At 34.2% G+C, this 22,904-nt stretch overlaps 1 protein-coding gene across 39 annotated transcripts in view; it reads right to left on the bottom strand.

Moving 5' to 3' along the window:
- RIMS2 (regulating synaptic membrane exocytosis 2) overlaps positions 1 to 22,904 on the bottom strand; it is a 692,961-nt gene that overhangs the window by 496,854 nt on the left and 173,203 nt on the right. For 27 of the 39 annotated variants that reach the window (XM_032246171.1, XM_032245837.1, XM_032245921.1 and 24 more), the window contains one exon: positions 20,271 to 20,282. The exons of the other annotated variants lie outside the window; for them this stretch is intronic. In XM_032246171.1, coding sequence (XP_032102062.1) covers positions 20,271 to 20,282 — 12 coding nt within the window. The remainder of the gene's footprint in view (positions 1 to 20,270; positions 20,283 to 22,904) is intronic. 39 annotated transcript variants of the gene reach the window in all.

Raw genomic sequence — 22,904 nt, 5'->3', positions numbered from 1 at the left:
ATACCTCTTCTACAGAAAACATTAGGCCCAGATGGCTTTTGTATTATTTCAGACTTTTCCACAAGCAAATAGAACCTGAGCCCAACATTTGGATGCAGTTTATTTGAATTACAATCCCAAAAAGTATAGTCAGAGTATAGAAGTGAAACATGAAAGGGAGGAAAGTCAATAGATGTCAATTAAAGAGTGGATATTTCTAGGGGCAAAGCTTGGCCATGATGAGAACTTCTCAGTATCAACCCAGGCATAGAGGTACAGGATGCTATTGTTATGTTCAGGAACCATTTGCTTTAGATTCATTCCCATTAAATTTGCTTAGTATGTGACCAAATAAAACCACGTTTTCTCAAATACTTCCTTTGAGTATAAAGTAATATATGTTTACAATATAAATGTAAACAAAAGAATCTGAGACATTAATAAAATCATAAGACAAGTAATAAAGAAATATAGATGCTACTTATTTATAGAAGATGACAAAAAAGTAACTTCAACTCGGTTATGTCATGTAAATGATCTTGATAGGTGGGTAAACTATAATGTGGGTTTTTTCATCCTAATAATCCAGAGTTATCAATTTTTAAATAACATTTTCAAATCAGATACTATGAACTCAATGAAATAGAAACTGTTCATAAACAATTTTATCTGGCAGTAATTCTACCGTCATCATAATTGTTTAACTTAGTTTCTCAATAGATCTCTAAATTATTCACTGTAGACAATATGTAGACAAATTGGCAAATAACGCAAAAAGATAGAAATATGTGGCTGATTCCTGTTATATACATCAAATATAGAATTTGATGTATAATATATACATCAAATATAGAATATATTTGTAGATTAGATATTGATATAAATGGAGTTGTGTCAACAGCTAACAAAAGTACTTGCTTATTAAAAGTGCAGAGTTTTTCTATGTCCAGAGAATATTAGTGATGCCAGTTATATTCCAAAGCCTAAAACAAGGTTCTTACAAAACAAATTTTGGAAGAGGGCATAAAAAGAACTTAATTCTATTTGCACTAATACTGGAAAATATAATTTGAGAGTAAGGAGCAGTTGAGATTATTATTTTTAACTGACATTCTTTATAAAAATATCTTATTTGCTAATAACATAGATCAGACCTTAAAAAGCTTGTTCATGGTATGCTATCTTATAATAAACTACTGCTATTTAATAACTTGAAATTTGTTAGAATTCATAAAGTATTAAGAAGAAAGGTCTGAATACATGCACGATAATATCCTCAGACATATAATCTTCCTGGGAATGTGACTCCTAATTATGAAAGAATGCACTGATCCCAAGAGCCCCTGAGAGATTCTGCTCTTGAGACATCATTTTCAAAGAAAACAGTATGAAATCGTCTCTCTTGAAGCATCATTTATTTGCAAAACATTTAAACCCTAAAGAAAACTATTCACATTATAAGAAAGCAGAGAGTACTAGAAACTTACAAGCAGTTAATTAAGACTGGCTTTGGAAAGCTTTTATAAATTAATATTGCTCATTACTCAAGCTAGGAAATATATGGCTAAAAGGGTTACTGTGTTTGCTCCAAAAGTGAAAAGCTAAAAAGATGTTGTCTGATAAGTCCATCAGCGTAATTGTATTAAACCCTTACAGATATCAGTATACTTTGTAGAGTTTATAAAGCTGCAGGAGGCATTGTTCAGAGTGTGGCAAAAGTAATGGTAGACAGAAGGTATTACTTATAGACTCATTATGTATATCTGGTTCCAGTCATTTGCAATCATAATGAAAATAACGTATCTGGTGTAATGATGGCACATAATGTAATAACCTACCCTGGGCTAGCATCACTGACTCCATCTTAGCTGCAAACTCCAACCTAGCTTCCCCCTGTCTACCACAGCCCCTTTGGGTGCATAACTGGGCCACGCTGACGCTGTGCTTATATCACGCTCTGTGCTTATCCTACCATATAACCAATGTAACTATATCCTGCTTGGCAAGCACATCTGCTATTGTGTATAACTCTCTTTGAAACCCCCTTGGTGATTTGTTTGGAAATACCCTTAGCAACCAACAATCCTGGGAAACCCTCCCCCTGCCCCCGGTTACTAGCTAACTTGCCTGTTCTGCTTCTGTAAAATTCCGCTTCAGCTAGGCTTCCCCTCCCCTACCTAAATCAAGGTATAAAGGGAAATCAAGCCCCTTCCTCGGGGCTGAGAGATTTTGAGAGTGAGCTGACTCTTGGTTGCCGGCTAATTAATAAAGGACTCTTAATTTGGAACTCAGAGCATGGCACATTTCCTTCTAACCCACTGGGTTGTTACAACACAAGAGAGTTGCCCAGAAATTCACTAGTGAAGAGAATTCAAAACTGTGATTATTCACATTTGGGTTGTTTTGGTTTTAGTTGGCTAAATATATAAAAATCTTCAGAATCTTTATAACTATCTCAAGGATGGAGATGACTCAGTGGATAATCATAAGAAATAGCCTAATGGATAATACCTATGCTTTAAAGCCTACATTGAAAACACTCATATTCATAAAGAAACTGTTCTTAAAAAGTTGAGTGCTGATTGGTCAGAGGCTACCATTAACATGGCAACTATTATTAATACAGCATTAATATACATAATATTAAATTTTCTCAATTGGTGAGTAAGTAATCAGGGTGCACTCATACATAGCTTTTGTCACATTATGTAATTGCATTATCAGACGATTTGTATTAACATACTTATTCAAACTGCAAAGTAAAGTTAGACTTTCTCTGACAGGAAGTTTCATGTAGTGATGGATTTGACAACAGGACTGGCTTTGGCAATTAGCTCATATGTTTCAAATTTTCTATAAGCTCAAAGCTAAATATACAGTTCTAAGATACTTACAAAAATAACTTAAAGCATGTGTAAAGGCAAAATAACTTTATCAATATTAATTGTAATTGGCAGGGACACTAAAATAGCAATTTCCAAATCCTTTTTAGTATACTGGCTTAAACAAGGTGCCTCTATGTGAAAGGGTAGTTCAGTTTAAATTGTCATTTGGTAAGTCTTGGTACAGCTTCTTTGGTATAACTACTAGAAACAGACTGAATGAATCACCAACTGGGTAACAAATCATTTTGCAATACTGGTGTTTTCAATTCTTTGCTTTCAACAAGTTGAGGAAAAACCTAAATTAATAGTCAGCTGATATATAATTAAAAATAATTTGTAATGATAGATTACTATAATTTTGCTCACATGACTTGGAAAGAGTTCAAAGAATTGAGTGAATTGTTCTAACCAAACTCCATCTATTCACATCTAGTCATTAACGTGAACAAATTTCCTCAGCATTTGCATCTAAAAAAATGAAGAAAATAGAAATACAATTGATGCTGAATTCTATCTGGGTCTATAATAAGAAATATTTGTCTATGGATTTATGAAAAATTTTGAAAGAAAACCAGCCCCTTTGTCTCATTAAGAAATGAATTTCCAGGAAAATTTTACATGTTATATTTAATAATTTGTAAGCAAAATGTGCATTTATTTTAATCAATTGTATATTAATAATTATTATAATTAAGCTCAATCCAATAGAAATTTTTCAAAACTTTCAGATTTACAGTAACTGAAATTCTTAAAATGTTTCATTTCAACTTCTATACATGTTTTGTTGAAAAAATCTAAAAAGGTTATCTTTTTTTTTTTTTTTTTGAGACGGAGTTCCACTCTTGTTACCCAGGCTGGAGAGCAATGGCGTGTTCTTGGCTCACCACAACCTCCACCTCCTGGGTTCAAGCAATTCTCCTGCCTCAGCCTCCCGAGTAGCTGGGACTACAGGCATGTGTCACCATGCCCAGCTAATTTTTCTATTTTTAGTAGAGACAGGGTTTCACCATGTTAACCAGGATGGTCTCAATCTCTTGACCTTGTGATCCACCCTCCTTGGCCTCCCAAAGTGCTGGGATTATAGGCGTGAGTCACTGCGCCTGGCCTAAAAAGGTTATCTTTAAAAAATTCTAGCAAAATATCTATTATATGTGGATAAACTGCTGTGGAGAAGGTCAAATGTAAATAAAAATTCAACAAAAAAACAAGGAAAGAAAACTTTAAGTTGTTAAAAAAAAATGGTTTGTTCATGTGTTTGTTTCATTTTTAAGGCTAATTTATCAAACTGCTATGCTATTTATATTCTACTGGATACATTTTTAAAGAAGCTATAACAGTTTCACTGTAAAAGGTCAGTATTGATAATATGCTAGAATTTTTATCCTTTGCAACCACTTAAACATACAATGAAAATGTTAAATGTCATCTTAAAAATATGTGAGGAAGTAACAAGTTTTTCAAAATTAAATTAAGGATTCAAAGTAAACATATTTCAAGATCAATGTCTGAACTGCAATCTGAGCTACTGCTTGTAACATTCAGCCTCCTCCATTCATCCCTCAACCCCAGACTAGATAAGTTCCCCAATCCATAACCACCTTCCATTGAACTAAAGTGTAAAATATTTTCTGAGCAAATTCATAAATCACCATCCTCTACAAGAAGCCCTATAAGCCAGGCGTTTGCTACTGAGGCATTTCTTCCCTTCTCTACCACCTGACTGCCAAAAAGTCAGCAGGTATCAAGGTTAAGTCAGCATGGTTTATGCAGTAATGCCCACTAATATTCTATTTAATCACCACTTATAAAATTGTTTCTGTGGGAAAATACATTTCAAGTTCCCACTTGGCATGTTAACAATGTATATTCTCCCCTTCCTTTCTCTTCACTGCCCCACAATCTTAATAGTAGTGACTATTCTAACAACAGATGAAAAGCTACATATTACTGAACACTAGCAGAATTTTAACTCCCTATGTTGGCATAAAACAATACTTATCTAAACCAATCATTTCCCATCTACTCTAAATTAAAGTACAAAGGTTGGATATTCTCTCTGGGCCTAGGAAAAAAATCGTATTTATAAATGTGCATCTTAATCAACTTCCACCATCCAATATAATAAGAATGATCCTCAAAAGTAAAACAGACCCCAAGATATATAATGATGACACTTAAAGACTTAGTCTATGATACAAAGAAATAGACTAGCCAGTGAGCACTTGATTAGACTTATGTGCTATTTTTTGCTCCTAGACACTTTTCTTTTTCTGAGAAGCAGAAAAAGTAATCCCTTGGATGCACACTGAGGATCAGGTAATACATGATAAAGAGAATTGTCACAATATCTAATTGAAGTATTCATTTTTATTTTCTATGTTCTCTTAATTTCAAATGACTGGATCAAAAGTTAGAAAGCTAATGTAAACAGAGAAAAAAATCACCAGGTCTGTTGCAGCCAGTGTTAGCTAAGTTCCAGTGACACGCCTGACACAATTTTTTAAATTTTAAATAATATTAAAGTTTAAATTAAAGTGGCTGAAATTAAAAATCTTTCCACTTCAATTTGGGGTGTATAAAGTATTATAAAATAACTTAGTAAAATAATGATCTCATTTTATGTCTTTTTTCTTATTTCATCTGCTCATTTTGGAAAGAAAAGAAATAGAGGGCAAGAAATAAAATTAGTGATATCAGGAAATATCTATTTCATTCAATCACTGAATTATTTATATATTAATAAACAATTATTGAACACATATTACTATGTACCAAGCCTTATGCTACTTTCTAGAGACACAGTGTTAAAGAAGACAGACATGTTCTAGTTCTCATGGAACTTACAGTCTAGTGGAGAAGATACACAATCAACAAGTAAACAGACATATAAACATGATAATTATGTAAATGTGCTTTCAAGAAAAAGCAGAGTGATATGACGAGAGTAGGTGATGCTGATGGAAGTAACACCATACAGAGGGTAGTTAGAGAAGAACCCTGTAAAATGATGACAGGAGAACTGATATCAAAGACGACAATGGGCTTGCCATGTAAAAATCTGGTGAAGTGCATCCCAGGTATAAGAAGCATATGTAAATGCCTTTAGGTAGAAAAGGGCTTGGTTGCTTCAGGAACAGAAATACCTGAGGGGAAGAATGGTATGAGATGTTAGAAAGACAGTCAGAAGCCAGATTGCATTTCGCCTTCCCTGTATGCCCCAATAGGAAGTTACATGAGTAAGCACATAAGAAGCAAAATGACAGAAACTGATTGCATTTTGAAAAAGACCATCCTAGTAGATTTATAAAATGTTGGAGAAAAGAAGTAAAGAGACCAATTAAGAAGTTATTCCAGGCTGGGCACAGTGGCTCACACCTGTAATCCCAGGCCTTGAGGGGCTAAGGCAGGAGGATCAACAAAAGTGGGGAGTTTGAGACAAGCCTGGCCAATATGGTGAAACCCTGTCTCTACTAAAAATACAAAAAAAATTAGTCAGGCATAGTGGCATGTGCCTGTAATCCCAGCCACTTAGGAGTCTGAGGCAGGAGAATCGCTTGAACACGGGAGGCAGTGGTTGCAGTGAGCCGAGATCATGCCACCGCACTCCAACCTGGGTAGCAGAGTGAGACTCTGTCTCAAAAAAAAAAAAAAAAAAAAGAAGAAGAAAGGGAAAAATTATGTCTAGAGGTTCTTGGTTAAAGGAAAAAAAATCAAATAATGCTTTGAGAGGAATGCATATTAAGTTTGAGATGCATGTTGCATATCTAAGGAAACGTCATAGAATATACATTTAGAAAATATTGGTACACAGATTATATTTAAACCAATCTTCTATTCCCATCTTCTATTCTCTCACTCTTGGAATTTCAGTTGATACTGCAGATAAAATAGATGGCTGATCTGGGGAAAACAAGCCCAATAATTCACAATTCATTCATGCTTACAAAGGTCTATAAGATTCTGTTCTACCTAAATATCAACCCTAGTATAAAATAAAAGAAAGAAAAACTCTTCATAGAAAAGGAGTCATTTTTAGTGACAAAACTCAATTATAGGCCATTATATTATCCTTCAAGAATCCCCAAATTCCTCCGAAAAACAAACTAATATTTTGTTTCCTCACAAGATCCAATTCTCAAATTAATATCAGTTGAGAACTAAACTTGAGCAAAACATGAGTAACTATGAAGAGAAATCGGTTTTCTAAACTCATGCCAGCCAATTCATAACTGGACTAGACCAAAATTAGTCCAAGGTAAGGGTAAAAGAAATCAAGGCCATATTTTTACTAATACCAGAATATAATTTTGTGTCCCTTCACTTGGGTAAAAATGTGAGAAAGTTACTTCTCATAATGAGTAGGCTCAAGACAAGAAGAAGTTCAAGCTAGTAAACTGGCTAGGTCTGTTCATACAAGTGACAAAATGGAACCAGCTATTTGTTGTTGTACTATTCTCCTCTTTAAAATGTAGCCACATGGGTCTTTAAAGTCAAAAACCTGTGTTATCAATTGTTGTGTAGAATTCCATCTTAATATAATAAATACTAAACTCTGAAAATATTCTTATTGCCATGGGTTGCTTCAAGGAACTCAAATTTTGACTTCAGTTTGACTCACTTTAAAACCAGCATGATTGCACATCAAAATAATCTGACAATTACTATGGCGCTAAAAATCAAATTATATTAAATGAAAAGCTAAGCTGAAAAGAAAGAAAAGCCAAGGTGCTAAAAAGGAAGATGGAGTGTTACAAACCAGAATATTATGCTTCTAAACTGACACTGTGTGATTTGGATTTTAGTACTTATGGAGGAACAACACAGAATTTAAAAATAAAGCCTCAGTACGACATAGGCTGAAGAGCTGAATCTCAGATGGTGCACAAAGCAAGGGTATTTAAAACTCAATACCTTTAATGAAAAGATAAACTATTAAAAGTTCATCTACTGACAAAAGAAAGCACAAGAAAGTATGTCTCCATCTATACTCCGGACTAAGTAATTTAGAACATTGTCATGTACTTCAAACACAGGTTTATAATTTTCAGCATGTCCATGAACCCAGAAACCTGTAATCATCAAGAATGCTAATCCCAGGCCAAATATTCCAGGAAAACACTAAAACTTCTTAAGGGACACACCATCAACAATGGCTGCAAAAGATTCCCATGAGTTGAAAATAAAAAGGCAAAAATGAATGCCCATGAATTGAATGAGCTGCAAAATCTCATTCAAAAATGAGATTCCCATGAATTGAAAAGAAAATAAAAAGCCAAAAATAAGTTCACAGGAACTCTCAAAGCTATGAAAATACATGGAAATTAAGTAATCTGCTCCTGAATGATTTTTGATCCAGCAATGAAATCAAGATGAAAATTTAAAAATTCTTTGAACTGAATGATTATAGTGACAAACCTGTAAAAAAAAACTCTGGGATACAGCAAAAGAGGTGCTAAGAAGAAAGTTCACAGTATTAAAAGCCTACATCAAAAAGCCTGAAGGAGCACAAATAGAAAATCAAAGATCACACCCCACGGAACTAGAGAAACAGAACAAACCAAACCCAAACTCAGCAGAAGAAAATAAGTAACCAAGATCAGAGCAAAACTAAATAAAATTAAAACCAAATAAATAATGCAAAAATTAAATGAAACAAAAAGCTGGTTCCTTAAAAAGACAAACAAAAATTATATATTATTAGTGATATTATCCAAGAAAAGAAGAGAGAAGATCCAAATTAGCTCAATTACTAACAAAATGGGAGCTATTACAGCCAATAACACAAAAATACTAAAGGCCATTCAAGACTATGAACACCTTTATGCTTACAAACTGGAAAACCTGGAGGAGAAGGATAAATTCCTGGAAATATACACCCCTCCTAGATTAAAACAGGAAGAAATAGAAACTCTGAACAGACCAATAACAAGCAGCGAGATTGAAACAGTAACAAAAAAAACTGCCAACAACAACAACAACAAAGTCCAGGACCAGATTCAGAGCTGAATTCTATCAGACATTCAAAGAAAAATTGGTACCAATCCTATTGAAACTATTCCAAAAGACAAAGAGGGAATCCTCCCCCTAAATCACCCTAATACCAAAACCAGGAAAGGAGACAGCAAAAAAAAAAAAAAAAGAAAGAAAGAAAGAAAACTACAGACCAATATCCCTGATGAATACAGATGTAAAAATGCTCAACAAAATACTAGCTAACCAAATGCAAAAGCACATATGAAAGATAATACACCATGATCAAGTGGATTTCATTCCTGGGATATAGGAACTTAACAAATGCAAATCAATAAGTGTAATATACACTGCATAAACAGAATTAAAAACAAAAATCACATGATCATCTCAATGGACCCAGAAAAAGCATTTGACAAAATCCAGCATTGCTTTAGGAATAAAACCGTCAACAAAATTAGCATAGAAGGGACATGCCTTAAAGTAATAAAAACCATCTATGACAAAACCACAGCCAACATTATACCAAATGGAGAGAAATTAAATGCATTACCCCTGAAAACTGCAACAAGACAAGGATGCCCACTTTCACCACTTCTATTCTACATAGTACTGGAAGTCCTAGCCAGAGAAATCACACAAGAGAAAGGAATAAAGGGCTTCAAAATAGGTAAAGAGGCAGTCAAACTGTCATTATTCACCAATGACATGATCAAATACCTAGAAAACCCTATAGACTCATTCAAAAAGCTCCTAGATCTGATACACGGATTCAGTAAAGTTTCAGGATACAAAGTCAATGTACAGAAATCAGTAGCACCAACAGCGATCAAGCTGAGAATCAAATCAAGAACTCAATCCCTTTGCCATTGTCTGCCAATTAGCTAAACAACAACAACAAAACCTTTGTTAGGAATACACTTAACAAAGGAGGTAAAAGACCTCTAAGGAAAACTACAAAATACTGATGAAATAAATAATAGACACAAACAAATGGAAACACAACCCATCCTTATGAATGGGTAGAATCAATACTGTGAAAATGACCACACTGCCAAAAGCAATCTATACATTCAATGTAATTTCCATTAAAATATCATCATCATTCTTCACAGAGCTATAAAAAAAAAATCCTAATATTCATGTGGAACCAGAGAGAGCCCACATAGCCAAAGCCAAACTAAGCAAAAAGAACAAATCTGGAGGCATCACCTGACTTCAAACTATACTATAAGTTTATAATCACCAAAACAGCATGGTGCTGGTATAAAAATAGGCACAAAGAATAGAGAACCAAAAAATAAAGCCAAATACAGCCAGCTAATTAATCTTTGACAAAGCAAACAAAACCATAAAGTGGAGAAAGGATACTCTATTCAACAAATGGTGTTGAGATAACTGGCAAGTCACATGTAGAGGAATGAAACTGGTCCTCAACTCTTACCTTATATAAATCAACTCAAGATGTATCAAAGACTTAAATCTAAGATCTGAAACCATAAAGATTCTGGAAGATAACATCAGAAAACCTCTTCTATACATTGGCTTAGGCAAAGACTTCATGACCAAGAACCCAAAAGCAAATCCAACAAAAATAAAAATAAATAAAATAGACTTAATTGAACTTCTTCTGCACAGCAAAACAAATAATCAGCAGAATAAACAACCCACAGAGTGGGAAAAATTCTTTGCGAGCTATATATCTGGGATATTGACCCTTTGGCCAAACCCTTGCCAATAATAGTATTTTGGTTCTCAGTTCTCACTGTTCCCTCTAGTCATGAAGCCTCTGAATAAAAATGCACATAGCTATGGAGTGGGGTTTAGCTGTAAAGGTGACCTTCCAACTTCATGTAAACTTCTGGCTCCTCTAACAGTAGGCTGGCAGTAACGCAGAGAAGTTGTTTTCCCATTTCTCACTGAGCAGATTGTGACTATTTCCATATGGATTTTCTATTGTTAATGTTACTCTGATTCTTTGTTTTAAAATAAAAATTCTGAATGTACATGAAGAAAAAAGACTACATATTGGGTACAATGTACGCTGCTCGGGTGATGGGTGCACCAAAATATCAGAAATCACCACTAAAGAACTTAACCATGTAACCAAACACCACATGTTCCCCAAAAACCTATTGAAATTTAAAAAATAATAATTTAATTAACCAATAAAATAAAAATAAGATTTAGAGGACAAAAAAAAGAAGTGAAATTTTGATTAATGGGAACCTATGAAGCAGTCATTTGGACTTTCAGTAAACTCCTCATTAGTTACAAAGATCCATTATTTGAACTCGCAAGACTAAAATCAAATGTCTCAATTTTCCTATATCCTACTTGCATCATGAGTTTCATCCTCCCTGTTTCCTAACACTTAATATTCAAGAAAAAAAATCTGGAGGACTAAGGGAGGGACACCAGGGGGTAAGGAGGTTGGGGAGGGATAACGCGGGGAGAAATGCCAGATATAGGTGATGGGGCAATGGAGGCAGCAAACCACATTGCCATGTATGTACCCATGCAACAATCCTGCATGATCTGCGCATGTTCCCCAGAACCTAAAGTACAATAAATATATATATATATATAATCTCATCCAAGTGTACTACAGAATCTGTCTTTATCTTTAAAAATATAAACCTCATTTCTACATTTGTACATACTATTAAGGTTTTGGAAATATTTGAAACAATATTTTTAAATGGCATGCATAAAGTTATAAATATAATTTGTATGGCTAAGTGATGATTTATAAATTATGTTTGTTAATAATTTATATATAAATGACTTTGAAGTGAACTTGCCAATCAAACCGCTTCTAAATGGTCTTGTAGAAAAATATACATGCAAGATTATCATTAAACTTTTGGAAAGAGGATAAAACCATTAAATTTTTAAAATTCCTTTTTTACCTTATTCTAGCCCCTTTAATCTCAAACACTAAAAACGTAGTGAAACTTCCACTGTTTGGTACAGCATCTTCTTCAATATAAGAAGTACATATTAATAAAAGTACTTTTGATGATTTCAGAATCTAAACACAATGTAGAGCTTTGCTCTTTTTTGAAGACATGAATAGACAGTACTACGATGGTTTGTAAACAAGAAAAGATGTTCAACATCACTCATAGTAAGATAAATGCAAATTAAAATCACAATGAAGTCCGGGTGCAGAGGCTCACATTTGCAATCTCAGCACTCTGGGAGGCTGAGGTGGGTGGATCATCTGAGGTCGGGAGTTCGAGACCAGCCTGACCAACATAGAGAAACCCCGTCTCTACTAAAAATACAAAATTAGCAGGGTGTAGTGGCGCATGCCTGTAATCCCAGCTATTCGGGAGGCTGAGGCAGGAGAATCGTTTGAACTCGTGAGGTGGAGGTTGCAGTGAGCCGCGATTGCGCCACTGCACTCCATCCTGGGCAACAAGAGGGATACTTCATCTCAAAACAAAACAAAACAAAACAAAACCACAATGAAACTAGTAAAGATTAATAAGTTGGATATGATGTTATTAGGATATGGGGAACATGCACTCCCACATGCTGTTAGTGGAGGTATAAATTAATACAACCTTTGGAGAGAAAAATCTGGCATAATAATCAAAATTTGAAAAGCCCTGCAATTCCACATCAAGGAATTTACCCTACAGGCACATCTGCACATATGCTGTATAACATAGGTACAAAAATATTTACTGAAGTACTGTTCATAATAGCCAAAGATTAGATATAATATGGCTATATACACTGTGGCACATCCATACAAAATAATGATGAATTCACTAAGACGAACATGTTAACTCTATGAGTACCAATACAGTAAAATTCCCAAGATATTCAAGTAAGAGATATAATTAAGATGCACATCACTTGAGTAAAAATTATGTCTACCTAATATCTCTCAGAATATATTTTAAAAATTATAACTTTTATGTGGGGTAAAGAAATGTGGAACTGGGAAATTGAGGAACTGAGGACCAGAGATAGGAAAGAGACTTAGTTTTTGCTATATATACTTTTGCACATTCTGAAGTCTATGCCATGCCCTTACATTACCTACCCAAATACACAATAGTCTTCTTTAAAATAAGCATAAATATTTTTATATACTATAACAAAGGAGTAATGAAGACTTGTATTACAGAGAGACATAGGAATTAGAGGTAGGATAGGCCCAGAGGAAGGAGTTAAAGGAACTAAAAGTGTCATTTCAGTTACTGGAGCATTGAGAGCTAAGACTGCAATTAAGAAAGAAGAGAAATGAGTGAGGGAAAATGAAAATAAATCAGTTTATTCTGCCAGAGATGAGAAATCACATGCAGTTATATACAAAAAAGGCTGGCCGAAAGGAGTTCTCTCCTGACTGTCCTAGTCAGATAGATTAAATCAAGGCCCTGGAAAGACCCAGCAAAGCTAACAACTTATGAGATCAGGAATACCCCTAACAGATCAGGAGTATCAGTCCATAACCTGTTAGGAACAGGGCTGCACAGCAGAGGGTGAGCAGTGGGAGAGCGAGTAAGCAAAGCTTCATCTGTATTTACAGCATCTCCCTATCACTTACATTACTGCCTGAGCTCTGCCTCCTGTCAGATCAGCGTCAGCATTAGAGTCTCATAGGAACACAAACCCTATCCTGAACTGCACATGGGAGGGATCTAGGCTGCACGCTGCTTGTCAGAATCTAATGCCTGATGATCTTTCACTGTCTCCCAACAACCCCTGATGGAACTGTCTGGTTGCAGGAAAACAGGCTCAGGGTTCCCACTGATTCTATACTATGATGAATTGTATAATTATTTCATTCTATATTACAATGTAATAATAACAGAAATAAAATGCATAATAACTGTGATGTTCTTGAATCATCTCGAAACCATCCCCTCACCCCTGATTCATGGAAAAATTGTCTTCCATGAAACTAGTCCCAGGTGCCAAAAAGGTTGGGGACTATTGTGTTAGATCATCACTGGACTCAATGACTAAGAATGCTCTATTTTATCTTTTCTCTTGAAACATAATACATTCTCCTGTTCATTTTTAAACAAGGTGGTGGGTTTCACTTTCCTTATTGTCAATTAAGAAAGCGGTTCCTCAGAGTTCCAGGGAAGGAATCAATAATCAAATACAACAATCCGATGAATTAGGCACTGTTAATATACAGTTAATGATTACCTCCATTTAGAGATAAGGAAAGTGAGGCTTACAGTGGTAACCTAATATAGTTAGCAAAATAATAGAGGAGGCCTGGCTTTAAACCCAGGCATTCTGCAATTAGAATTTGTGTTCTTAATCATTTCATGTTGGATCCTACCTCAGCCTCTTTTAGAGCTTCTCCACATTTGGGTTGCATAGAAGTATTCATGAGAATGAAATAAAATAACAAACATTCAAAAGTCTATTACAGTGCTCTTTACTAATAATTGTTTAATAAGGTTAAATGATTTTTTTTTTTTAATTGAGACAGTCTCTCATTCTGTCCCCAGGCTGGAGTGCTGTGGCGTGATCTCAGCTCATTGCAACCTCCGCCTTCTGGCTTCAAGCGATTCTTGTTCCTCAGCCTCCCAAGTAGCTGGGACTACAGGTGTGTGCCATCATGTTGGGCTAATTTATATATATACATATATTTTTAGTAGAGATGAAGTTTCACTATGTTGACTAGTATCAAGCTCCTGGCCTCAAGTGATCTGCCCAAGTTGGCCTCCCAAAGTGCTAGGATTATACGTGTGAGCCATCACACCTGGTCAATAAATGTTAAATGATAGTATTAATAAACTTATCTTCCCAGTTTCCCAAAAGCTCTTCAAATTCAGTATATTCATAAAATCATTGCCTTCTCTAACCTCACCCCCCAACCCCTGCCACCCTAAAAAGGCTCCTCCATCTTCCATATACTGGTTTCAACACAAAGATCCTCATTCAATGCAAAAAGCTAGTAGTCATCCTGGACTCTTCTACCTTTTCATTCTCTTCTCAACTTTCAAACACACCAACCCTGTATAGCCACTGACATTTTCTCCCACTTTAGGAGCTCATAAACTCTCACTGATGGTATTTTATAGTTATGGGAATCCCATGCAGGATAAGAAAATAGATTTCATTTTCAGTTATAGATTGTATGAAATGGTATTCACAATTGAAATAACCTGTTCAAAGCAAAGTTATCTAAAAGGTAAAAAAGTAGGAAAACATATAATAAAAATGTATGACCTGTGCCTACTCACAAAAAGTTAGTTACACTGCAATTGTAAATATGCTTTGTCATCTCTCCAACTTCCTGTGAACTATATCACAGCCAAACTGAAAGTCATTATAAATCAGTTCCTACTAATATCATATTTTATAAAACTTCAACACATGCTCTTTATTAACATTTTCAGTTGTCATACACATTTTTTATAATTGCCCTATAGGATATTTTAATTCATAGAATTTTCACAGTGTGAATTTTTAATCTGTTTTTATAGGAAACCTGTGTTCGTCCATTCTCACATTGCTATAAAGAAATACCTGAGATTGCAGAATTTATTAAGAAAAGAGGTTTAATTGGCTTACAGTTTCTCAGGCTGTACAGGAAGCATGATTCTGGTATCTGCTTGGCTTCTAAGGAGGTCTCAGGAAATATGCAATTATGGTGGAAGGCAAAGGGGAAGCCAGCATATCCTACATGGCCAGAGCAGGAGCAAAAGAGAGGGGTGGGAAGGTTTTATACACTTAAAAATAATCAGATCTTGTACGAACTCTATCTGGAGAACAGCACCAAAGGGACAGTGCTAAACCATTCATAAAGGATCCACCCCCATGATCCAATCACCTCTCACCAAGGCCCATCTCCAACACTGGGAATTACAACTGAACATAAGATTTGTGCAAGGATACAAAGCCGAACCATATCAAACCTAAAACAGATTTTTAAGTTCATTTGTGCATTTATTCTAAATATGCAATCAGATGGTTTTTTAAATTATGCATTTTTTTCTAAACTTAGAATGTATAATATATTCAAACAAATAGTCAATAGCCTCTCTCTGCCTTTTAAATTACTCAAAACTCTTCCAGCCATCTAGACTCATTTTTTCCTATATTCTTATTGATAGTATGATGTCTAAATAATACAGTCCAAAATACTTCTATGTTGCTAACAAAAATACTCTGGATGTTTGTCTTGTTTCCCACTTAAACAACGTAAGAATGCTGGTCTTTGTCAGGTTTACAACACAATAGGTCTAATGGTGTAGTAATATATAAACTTGTGATTTTATTATAAGAATTTGCTGTGACAGACTGCTATATTCAGTTTCTAGAACAATTTTGTTAAGGTCATTTACATGTTACTGTATTAATAAATAGAAGCGCAAATGCAAATAAATTAATCTACCACTGTTAAGTCAGTATTTACTAGAATGAGGCTCCACACAGCCACTGCTCAGATGAAATGGAATAATCAAAAATGATATAATTTGAAAAATACTTTTAAGTATATGCTAAACTGCAACTCTGTATGAGAATATAACAATGAGCAGCTAGAAGACTACATAGGTTATGAAGGCCTAGGTGCTTAAATTATGAAGGTATAATGTGCTTAAATTAGAAAAGGTATCAGATTACACTGAAAACACAGAGCACCTTCCTCTGAATATCATAGCTGCAGCTGCAAACCAAGAGATAAACTGTATGCTTCCCTTCCACATCCTTCATTTCAGTAACAATGACCATTAGTAACATTATTCTTGTATAATAAAAGTTAATGACCTGTTAATAACAAGTGAAATTTTTATCTAATATGGTTTCAAGAAATACTAATATCTTAAGAAAACTAGTAACTGTTGTAAAAAGAGAAAAAGGAAAAATTTAATACCCACATTAAAGTAGTCTTTCTGTAAACAGATGATAAATTGCCTCTAGAAAGTGAAATGAGCTTAATTTTGTTCCAAAACTTTAATTTCATGTTGTTCTCACTAGACATGCCTATATCAGTATTTAGTAATAGATAAACAGTTAGATATATATTCTGGCCTGTGAGACAATAATTTACAATAGAGGGTAAGTTTACTTATTTGCTCTAGGCATTCCAAAAGATCTAGGAAATATAAAATTATGTTTAAAATTTTTCAATTCTCTTTGTTTTGATCCTATGTAAAATAGAATAAATTTATAACTGAGGAAAAATTTAATCTCGAAGACCAACATATTCATAATAATTTACTACTAACAACCTGGGGTTATTTATATGCAATAAATGAGAAAATGTGTTAAATGATCCTACTTCTTAAAACATTTATAGAGGCAAAAATACATAGATGAGAACTGGGCAATGATCACATGCACTTCCTTTATTGTACTTCTGCATTTCTACAGAAAATCAACTCCAGATGTTTTTATGGTTTCCCTGCTGCACTCTATATCTTACTAGTGTTTCCATTAGGAGTGTTTTTGGGTATAAGAGGCAAAAAAATATTGACTACTGGTGACAGAAACAAATTTGGGAAGGCAATATCTTTCTCACATTGGGGAAATATCTGATGACATTAACTCACTGGCTCAACAATGTCATGACTAATGACTCCAGTGCTCTTGGCCTTTCCTTCATTATCACAAATGGCTGGTCAAGTCAAAGCATTACTTTTGCACTAAAAGGTTGTGCCAGCTACATCTTTTTTAAAAATCATGACCTCCCAGCAGCTCTCAAATACTTTCTTAAAACTCATTTGCTAGAACTGTGTCACACAGCCATTCCCAGTTACAAGGAAAGCTAAGAATGTTTTATATTTTTCCAGTCTATCTAGTGGAGATTGCAAAAGAGAAGGAAGTTTAAAAAATCTGTTGGAGGAGGGGTGTGGTGGCTCACGCCTGTAATCCCAACACTTTGAGAGGCCAAGGCATTTGAGATCAGCCAGGCCAACATGGTGAAACTTGTCTCTTCTAAAAATATTTAAAAAAAAAAAAAAAGTACCCGACGGGGTGGTGGCCGTGGTGGACGCCTGTAATCCCAGCTATTCTGGAGGCTGAGACAGGAGAATCACTTGAATACAGCAGGTGGAGGTTGCAGTGAGCTGAGATCACACCACAGCACTCCAGCCAGGGCAACAAAGCAAGTGAGACTCCCGCCACCAAAAAAAAAAGTCTGTTGATCCATCGGGCAGAGTTGACAACAGTCTCCTTTTTCAACTACTCAGCATTCCATACATATATTTTACATGTAATACATTCACCTTCTCCCTAAAGGAGGTAATCCCAAAGTTTCATCTAGTCATAAAATCTGATTCCAAATCCAGGATATCTGAGGAAAAACAAATCTTCTCATCGTGGCCCAGTGTGCATCATTATGAACCACTCACCTATACACTAGAAGACAAATTATAGCTGTTCCCAATTACACAATGATTGAGAAAAAAAAAACAGAGAAACTGTAATAAGAACTCTCACTCAGAAATATGAACAATAATAAACAAAGAGTGACAACTGTCCATAGAACACAGCAATCCCTATATGAACAATAGCTTAGTTTCATTGGTTAGCCTACCTGGCTGCCACTGATTGAGCTATCTATATATTTTCCCTTGATGACTGTCTTTCATATCACTTGATTCTACCTTGGGAGGATGTCCCTTGCCCATTATCCTCCTTGGCATTAGATATGATTAGTACTAGCAAGTATACTCTTCTTAGAGACTGTATGACTTTCACATCCACTGCTAGAATATACACCATATTGCTAGTATGAGTTCAAGAGCTTGTATATTGCCTTAGAAGTTGAAAACTCATAGAATTTGCTATCTAGACTTAGGGTTACTTTAACCATTAGCCACAGGTGGTTATTTAAATTTAAATTAATTAAAATTAAAGAAATTAAAATTTCATTTCTTAGTCAACTAGCTACTTTTCAAGTGTTCAATAGCTATATGTGACTAGAATTTACTGAATTGGATAATGAAGATATAAAACATTTTCATCATTGATGAAAGTTCTATTGAACAGTGATGCACAAAAAGTGTTATAAAAAGGCCTGTTGAATTTTATTTGCAATGTTCCAAATCCACACAAAATTATACTTTTATCTTGCAGTCAATCTTTAGTTTAAAATACAGACTGTTAAATCTTGAAAGCTTATCAATGCATACAAGTCATTTCTAAAGCTGAGTTATCATCATTAAGTGTCTCATTTCTGGGACAGGTGTCAGAATTCACCATGGAAACCACAAACAATAATTAGACTATTACGCATCCTGCATTAACTCTGGACACAAAAGTAGCACCAGAGATTCTAAAGGTTATAAATTGCCTGAATTATGCTACTTGTGAGTCAGAAAATCAGGTGGGCTGGTAGATAGCTTATAGGGGAAACTGTCCCAGATCAAGGATGACACACAGTCTGGGACATGTCTACATAAATTCACCCATATATCTTCAAAACCGCATCTAAAGTTTGGTAGAATTCCTATAGGTATTTTTTTTAAAGGCAAGAAAAAGAAAGAACTAGCAGTAATCTTTTTTCTATTCAGAAATTTTATTCTAAACCCATATACAACATTTGTCACCATCTACATCATCCCCAACTGAGTAACTAAAGACTTGGAGGAGAAGAAGAAGGCTCCAACTGGTTAAAAAAAGGTAAAGAAAGAAAGAAAGAAAAAGGCACTATTTAGAAACTATCAGCTGAATGATATTCTCTTTGAGTTTTATGCCAATTTGAAATTGGAAAATTTGAAAAGTACTCAAGTTTAAATCTGACTCATCTAAAGAATGAGATAAAATATTTATCTATATTTGCAGGGAGTCATCAGTCTCCATGACAGACCCAAATTCAAATCAAATCACTAAGGGCACACACTAGCAGATGATTAAGACCTAGTCTGTAGTTTAGTTTTATCTACCTATTTTTAAATTATAAACACATCCAATATTTAACATGAAGATAATAAGATAGATGTTTTACCAAATTCTAAACATATAAGAAAAATAAAATACATTAAATACTTACATCAACTGTCAAATACATACTTCAGAATATTCATATTCAGTGTTATTACTTCATTATTACAACAGTTAAATCTTTATATTAAGTCAGAAAGATAAGATTTTAAAACCTTATCAGTACAATGATGACTTTAGCATAACAGAAGATTATAGAAATTTTATCACAATGAGGAATGCTATGAGGTCTCCTTGAGAAAAATGCTAAATTCTAAAAAGGCAAGCCTCTTTAAAAATCAAATTATCAATTTTTCATTGATAATATATAAAGTATAAATAATTTAATGTAAGTTTTTCAGTAAAAGCAGATAGCATGCTTAAATATGCCATAATGCTTAGCAATTATCATGCATCATACTTAAAACACTGAGAAGTATATAAATTAAATATAGCTATAAAATTAAAACTGGCAATAACAACAATAAGGAAAAACTAATATTAGACAGAAAAAAGAACTCTAACCACTTTGTCCTCCTGGAGTGAATATCCACGAAAGCAAGTTAGAAAAGACAGAAAAGACAAAACAAAAAAGAAATAATTAATTCCATTCTTAAAACAAATAAGAGTTTTAAAAGTTTTTTAAGTGAAATTAAAATTCTGAAAATTTCTAAATTACATTTTGACTAAAATCTAAAATTTTAGATTTTAAACAAAAAATTTTAGGAAAGAAATTTTTTCCATACATTTTATTCAATTCAAGCAAAAGCATGCTACATAATAGACTATATTAAGATATATAAGCAAAATAATTTCCATAAAAGCAAATATCCAAACATCAGGAAAAAAAAATACTCTTTCTACAAACAAAATCAGCTAAACACTGAACTCAAAAACTGAGAAATGTTTAAGAAAAAAGCTTTTATATACAAAGACAAATAAAAAAAACATAGTATCAATGTTTATGCATTTCATCATATACTATCAAAAGTAGATAAAATGTAATTTTAAATGAATTATACATATTGCTTCTGAAGTTTATCTCTGTCTCAATTATTTAGAAGTCTTTTAAATTTTATATAACTAAAAAGCAAAACTTTTTAAAGTCATTAAAGATAAAATATTATTGATCACCATTGGTAATTTGGGGTCACTGTTTCCCAATATGTTAAGTGTGGAAAATAAAATGAGAAAATACATATTTTGGTCAAAAGGACATTTAAATAAACTAGAAAGTAAACTCAATTGTTTCTTTTCTTTAACATAAAATAATGATAACAGTAAAAGTGATAATGCAATAATAATGGCTGATATATTACAAGAACTTACAAGAATTAAAAACCAAAATCATGTGTTTTGAAATATCACTGTTTCTTTGAAATATGGGTGATAGTACAACATCTGTGACTCAGAGGAAAGAAAATCACTCAGTCGCTTAGTCCCATCTTAAAATTCCATATCTTTCAGAACTGAACAATGAGAACACGTGGACATAGGGAGGGGAACACACACTGAGGCCTGTTGGTGGGGGCCAGGGGAAGGGGTAGGGATGTAACACATCAGGAAAAATAGCTAATGCATGCTGGGCTTAATACCTAGGTGATGGGCTGATAGGTGCAGCAAACCACTATGGCACACATTTACCTATGAAACAAACCTGCACATCCTGTACATGTATCCTGAAACTTAAAATAAAATAAAATTAAAAACAAAAATGACATCTTCATTCACTTCAGATCTTGCACTATGGCCATTTGATAGCGCTGCCTCTATATAACATCAGTGTCTTTGTTGATTTTATATCTCTTTTCTCTAAGATTTCAATGATCAGTTAATTATTTAGGTCAAAATTACTAGACCTGGGAATTCCAATGGTAATGTGAAGTATGCCCAGAAATATTCATTAAAAATTTAATAATATAATCACATCCTTATGGCCATCCTTACTATCTTACCACTTCTAATAACCAGTCACCCTACCCCTCCACAAGATCAATTTACTTTAAGTATTACTCCCAAATCTACCTTCTCATTATCACTTATATCATTGAATCTATCATTATTTCCCCCTCTGATATTTCCTCTTGATTGTCATGGTACCATTTCAGATTATATGTGGCAAAATCATCTGTCAATAACTATTCTGTATATAACTTTCCATGATTAGCTCCCCGGTCTCTAGGAAACTAATGTTAGTTTCCCCTCAGAATCCTTCTCTAGATAGCGGTATTCAATCTTTCTCTTACTATAGATCCCTCCATCTATAACAGTGCTCTATATTTTGTGTAGTTAAACCACCATCACTTGCCTCTCTCTTCTTGACTACCTTCTCTAATCAATCCAAAAATATCTCTCTTTCACACCACCACAATATTCTCTCTCAGGGATTATCTACTTTTTTCCTAGAATAACAACAATTAAATTCTGTTAGTATAGTTTATCTTTTTAATTCATCCACAAGTTTGGATTGCCATCTTCCAGAAAACATTATCACAGTGCCGAGCTACAACAAAGAGCTGGAATAAAATGCAATACTTATCCCAGAATAGCATGCTTATGGTAAGTACACTAGACTTCTTGCCTCCATTAATTCACTGACTTATTATGTGCCAAAAACATAGAAACCTACAGTAGTTGAGATCAATTAAACAGATCTAATCAATTAGTAATAATAAATTTTTAAGAGTACTAGACTGACTGTCTAAAGAATCCAGTGTGGCACAAAAATGTGAGTGGTTAATTCACATGAGGCACCCAAAGAATGCATCATAAAGGAGATGTGTGAAGGATGTGATTCGCAGGTCAAAACTGAAGCAGAGAGATCAATTAGAAGATTGGCCTCAGTCTAGGTGACAGAAGATAAGAAGCTAAAGAAGACAGCATCAGTAGTTTACATAGATAGAGCAGAAATGAAAAAATCAAATAAATTTGGCAAAGGAAAGAAACTTGAAATGATCCCTACCTTTCTGGTTTAGATGACAAAGTGGATAGTGGGGCCAATTAAAAAGCTGAAAACTATAGGAAGTATGGATCTCGGGCTTCTTCTAGCAATAGGAAATACATAGAAAGTCTGTTTGGACTAAGTGAGATTCACCAGTATTCTAATATACTTACTGCAAAGGACTTAGAAACAGAAGACATTTGGCCGGGAGTGGTGGC

Source organism: Sapajus apella, unplaced genomic scaffold (genome assembly GCF_009761245.1).
Source record: "Sapajus apella isolate SASKATOON/1434 unplaced genomic scaffold, GSC_monkey_1.0 scaffold3, whole genome shotgun sequence".
Taxonomy (NCBI): Eukaryota; Metazoa; Chordata; class Mammalia; order Primates; family Cebidae; genus Sapajus; species Sapajus apella.
This window is presented reverse-complemented; position numbering and strand designations above follow the sequence as displayed.